At 49.2% G+C, this 4791-nt stretch overlaps 1 protein-coding gene across 1 annotated transcript in view; it reads left to right on the top strand.

Moving 5' to 3' along the window:
• Positions 1-2: 2 nt before the first annotated feature.
• FOXO1 (forkhead box O1) overlaps positions 3-4791 on the top strand; it is a gene marked incomplete at its 5' end in the record, with an annotated part of 98107 nt that continues 93318 nt past the window's right edge. The window contains one exon of the mRNA XM_008706944.2: positions 3-578. Coding sequence (XP_008705166.2) covers positions 3-578 — 576 coding nt within the window. The remainder of the gene's footprint in view (positions 579-4791) is intronic.

Below are 4791 nucleotides of genomic sequence, written 5' to 3'. Positions count from 1 at the left end.
GGCCGCTGCCCAGGCCGGAGTTTAGCCAGTCCAACTCGGCCACCTCCAGCCCGGCGCCGTCGGGCGGCGCGGCCGCGAACCCCGACGCCGCCGCGGGCCTGCCCTCGGCCTCGGCGGCTGCTGTCAACGCCGACTTCATGAGCAACCTGAGCCTGCTGGAGGAGACCGGGGACTTCCAGCAGGCGCCCGGCTCCGTGGCGGCGGCCGCAGCGGCGGCGGCAGCGGTGGCGGCAGCAGCGGCCGCAGCTGCCGCCACCGGGGGGCTGTGCGGGGACTTCCAGGGCCCGGAGGCAGGCTGCCTGCACCCGGCGCCGCCGCAGCCTCCGCCACCCGGGCCGCTGTCTCAGCACCCGCCGGTGCCCCCAGCCGCCGGCGGGCCGCTCGCGGGGCAGCCGCGAAAGAGCAGCTCGTCCCGCCGCAACGCGTGGGGCAACCTGTCCTACGCCGACCTCATCACCAAGGCCATCGAGAGCTCAGCGGAGAAGCGGCTCACGCTGTCGCAGATCTACGAATGGATGGTCAAGAGCGTGCCCTACTTCAAGGATAAGGGTGACAGCAACAGCTCGGCGGGCTGGAAGGTGAGTGGCCTCGGGGCGCACGGCTGGACAGGGAGGGGGGCGCGGGGACCCCTGCCTCCACCTGAGGTCGCGGTGGGGCACATGAGGGGGCGGCTGTGGAAGTTTGCTTGCCCTGAAAGTGCAGGGCATTCGGGCGGCGCGGGCAGAGAGAGCGCGAGAAGTGGCAGATGGGAGTGGTGGGCTTGCCCGGGACCTGTCGGGGTATGGGAATAAGTGTGTGTGAACGCGCTCAAGTGAAAGTTCGAGCGGGACGGGGAAGGGGGCTCACTTGGGAATTAGGGAGTGAAAAAAGTACGACAAGAAGTGGACATCAGAGCGGGCAGAAAAGTTCGCCAGTGAAAAGGGGAAGGGGTTTACGGGGGCTGCTCCCCCAAGACCGGCGAGGACTCCTGCCACCCGGCTTTTCCTTCTGGACCTTGGGGGGTGAAGGCGGCTCCTCAGTCTCCGCGGCGCGCGTCCCACCAGCCTTGGGCTGCGCCGCAGAGCCGTTTCCGCCGCGCAGGGCGGAGGAGGGCGCGGCGAGGCTCTTCGCGGCCCCGCCGCCCGGGGACAGAGCTGTAGGTGGAGGGGACAGACAGGTCGCGAGCCGGCCCCTGGGGGCAGCCAGCGCTGTTTTTGGAGGCCGGTGTGCATTTTGCTTTGTTTTGATTTTATCCGAAGTGGCCTCGAGTGCAGGGGGCCGGGCGCGCCGAGCCCGAGGTAGTGCGTCCGACACGTGCGAAGAGGCGGCCACCGCCTGCGGAGCGCGGGCGCCGGGCAGCGCGGGGCGAGCTAAAGTTCAAGTGTGACCCTCGGCGGAGGCGGGGGCGGGAGCGGGAGCTGCGACGGCGAGGGAGGGGCCGCAGGCGTAGGAAGAGAGCGCCTTTAAAGGGCCAGCGCGCCCGGGCGTTGCGCCGCTCCCGGCCGGGCCGCGGGGCTGTGAGGCCAGCCCTTCTCTATGCAAGGAAATGCCCCCAAACTTGGCCTCGCCCATGGTCCGAGGCCTTTAATTAGGCGTGGAGAGGCTGTCCTGGGTGACGAGAGCTGGAGGTGTGTGTACCTTCTCTCTCGCTTTGCCATTTCAGTGTTACCGAGCGTGGAAGTACAGATCCGAGGGGCAAGGCAGGGGTCTTTGTGACAAGTGTTTTGGGGGAGTCGGAGTGGAGTGCGCATCAAAGGAACGTGTGGGGACGTCCTGCTTCGATGGAGGACTGTAGATGAGGCGCCTCTGGTCCTTTTTGCCTTTCAGAGAGGGGAGACTCGGAGGGACTCAGGGTGGGGACAGGTAGTTCCCTACTTGGAGGCCGAAGTGACGGGGGGGGGGGGCGGTTGCTCTCAGGACACGCTGTGGGCAGGCTTACCGGGAGGTCCAGTCGCCGTGCGGCCTCTGAAGCTGACAGTTTCTCACTGTCACAGGTGGAGGGATCGATATGAAAGTTTAGTTGAGAACTTCTTCCTCAGCCCTTATCCTGACTGTACAGCATAATAAAGATTGATCTTTGCTGCGCAATTGGTTACACCACGGTTGTTTTACATACACTGTCATGTTTGTGGTTAATGTGTGTCAAAAAGGTTAAGTTACTCATATCTTATTGAAGTTCCTGGAGAAGGAGCCAGGATTTTTTTTTTTCCAAAGTGTGTTTTAGAGTAAAGGGACCACTTAACAATCTCATCACTAGGCATTGCTTGCAGTTTTACCAATTGATGCAAAAAGCTTGATATGTATTCTTTCAAGTCACAAAATCAGGATTGTCTGCCAAATCCAATTTTACTTAGCATTTGAGCTTAAGTACTTGACTTTCTCATCTATCAGCCCTGATTGAGCTATTTATTATAAAGCGTTTGCCATTTAAAATTTTTTTGGGGGGGACAAAGTACGGTGTGTACCTACACCATTCTTTTGCGTCCTTGGAAGTGGATACAATCTACTTCAGTTTGCTGGAGTGCTTTTCTTCAAAGATAGAGAAAAGCAGTGTTTTGGGATTATATTTAGTTTTGCCTCTCATATGGCCTTAAGTCAGAGTATTCTTCTTAAACTAGGAATATAATCTAAACTTTTAAGATTCAGTGCTTTTTAAAAAATAGATTTTAAGGCCACATCAAACCCCCAACCTTTTTTATTCGGTTCTTCTAATTTTTTTTTGCCCAAATGCAATTATAATTTTTTCTTTAAAAATATCATAGCTAGAAGATCCATTAAGTGATGGTAAGAATTGTTAATATTTGCTCAGAATTGGGGGCCCAGTGGCAGCTCCCAGTGGAAACCAAGTGGGGCTTTGGGAGGGAGCAGGCTGCCATTCTCAAGTGAGTAAATGTTTCAGGTGTAATGAGAGTCCGTTGGTGCAAGTCAGATTACAGCAAGTGCATTTTCACTTTGAGTAAAAGGATATTTTAAGAAGAAAAGAAACAATCTTAAGTATTCTAACTCAAAACTAGTCTTTTGGTTAGAGTTTTCATAAAAATGACTGACTTGTTAAAACCAAGTTTCTCAGATTTGAAAGACTCCTGTTTTAAAGATTCATAAAAGGCACAAATTTTACTAAGACTTTTAGCTTAAGAAAAAAAATCAAATTCTAAAATGCAAATCAACCAAAACCTAACCGTTTTAGAGCTGAGGAGAGGCTGCTTTGGAACTAAATATTTCCTGTGATTTACTACTGGGAATTAGACTGAATCTTTAATTAAATACAGTTTCTTGTGCTTTAACTTCCTGGGGCCTGCCAGAGAATTTGAAAGTCATTTGCATAGGACAGAATAGTTGAAAAGCTGTTTAAGAGTTTATAAACTTCTGGTTCCTTAGACACTGGTTATATTTGTGGGATGTGCATTTTGTATTTGTAGGGATGGTACTTTACATCTGCTTTACACTTGTTTTCATATTGGCCATAACTGTCCTAAGGTTGCACTCAGAGTGGAAGCTAAGATTTTTGGAAAACCCGGGATCTTTTAAACCATGTACAGTATTTATAAACAGTGAAACTTCATTTCCATGACCTGTTCTCCCCCTCCCCCTTCTCACCCATAGAAAGCTTTCTAGACCTTGGGAAGTAGTATTGTGAGCTCTGGTTCTGTGTGGTTCCCCCCTTCTTCTAATGGCAGTTTTAAGTTGACTCTTGTTTTTTGTTTTGAGATTATTTGGAACACCTGGGTTAAAAGAATGCTTCAACAATAAGAATACTCTCAAAGAAAACTTTAAATTGTTTTGTTTTTCTCAGACATTCTGTTTTGGAATGACATTTCTTTAATTTGGCCTATGAAGTGACAGTACTTTTAAAAATTTTTTAATTTTAAAAATTCATATTCTGAAATTCAGGTTTGTAATCCACAGGTGAGTGATTTAAATAGCCACAGAGTCTTTGGCACAGGGATGACAGATGTTTTCTTGCTGCATACTCATGTTTGACTTTAAGAATGGCCTCTTGGTCCGACTAACTTCTAGTTTGTTACTGAAATTACCTTAAGGAAAACCTTGTTTTATAGTGGAGTGAAAATTTCAATATATGTGTTTGGGGAAGGGAGCATGAGGTAAGACAATTTAAAATGAGTAAGGGAATTATGCAGCCAAATTGATACCATATTTGCTGAAGACTGAAAAAGGTATATGGGACCAATGTGACAGATCTTAATTGTTGGCATGTTTTTTTCCAGAAATTCCAAAATCCGTCGGTGTCAGGTATGAATCCCTTAATTGATGATTATAAGAATTTTATTTTTATTTTACCTATGTTTTTGTGGCAGATCCTTGGGAAAGATGTGGCCAGAATGGTGACTTCTTTTTATGCTTTATTTCAGATTTTATTTTCTTAGAGTGGCAAATATTTGAATACTGGAAAGAAGACATTTTTAATTGTCACGTAGACTTTAAAAAAAGGTCAAAATACATTGAGACACCCTTCCCCCCAATTACTTAGAGGCTATATCACATTGGCAATGGGCACAAATACGGCTAGATACCATGCTCTGCACACGGAGTCTTTTAAGGGGGCGTACAAAAGAGGAAAGAATACTCTGTGGTGAGGTAGAATCCCTGATAGGTTGAAAATGTTTTGCCTGTTTTTGTGCCTCTCCATCCAAGCTCCTAAACTATAATTTTGTATGATTTTCTAAGACAGCAGTTGTCTATATTTGCCTGGAATTTCTTTGGAGGCCCTGAATTATTTGCATTTTTCTAGAACGCTCTGCCCTTGGAAACTACCCAGTATCCTGGCATCATGGGAATTTAATTGGCTGTGCT

Source organism: Ursus maritimus, unplaced genomic scaffold (assembly GCF_017311325.1).
Source record: "Ursus maritimus isolate PB19 unplaced genomic scaffold, ASM1731132v1 scaffold_10, whole genome shotgun sequence".
NCBI lineage: Eukaryota > Metazoa > Chordata > Mammalia > Carnivora > Ursidae > Ursus > Ursus maritimus.
Note: the sequence above shows the minus strand (reverse complement) of the source record. Positions and strands in the feature narration are given on the sequence as shown.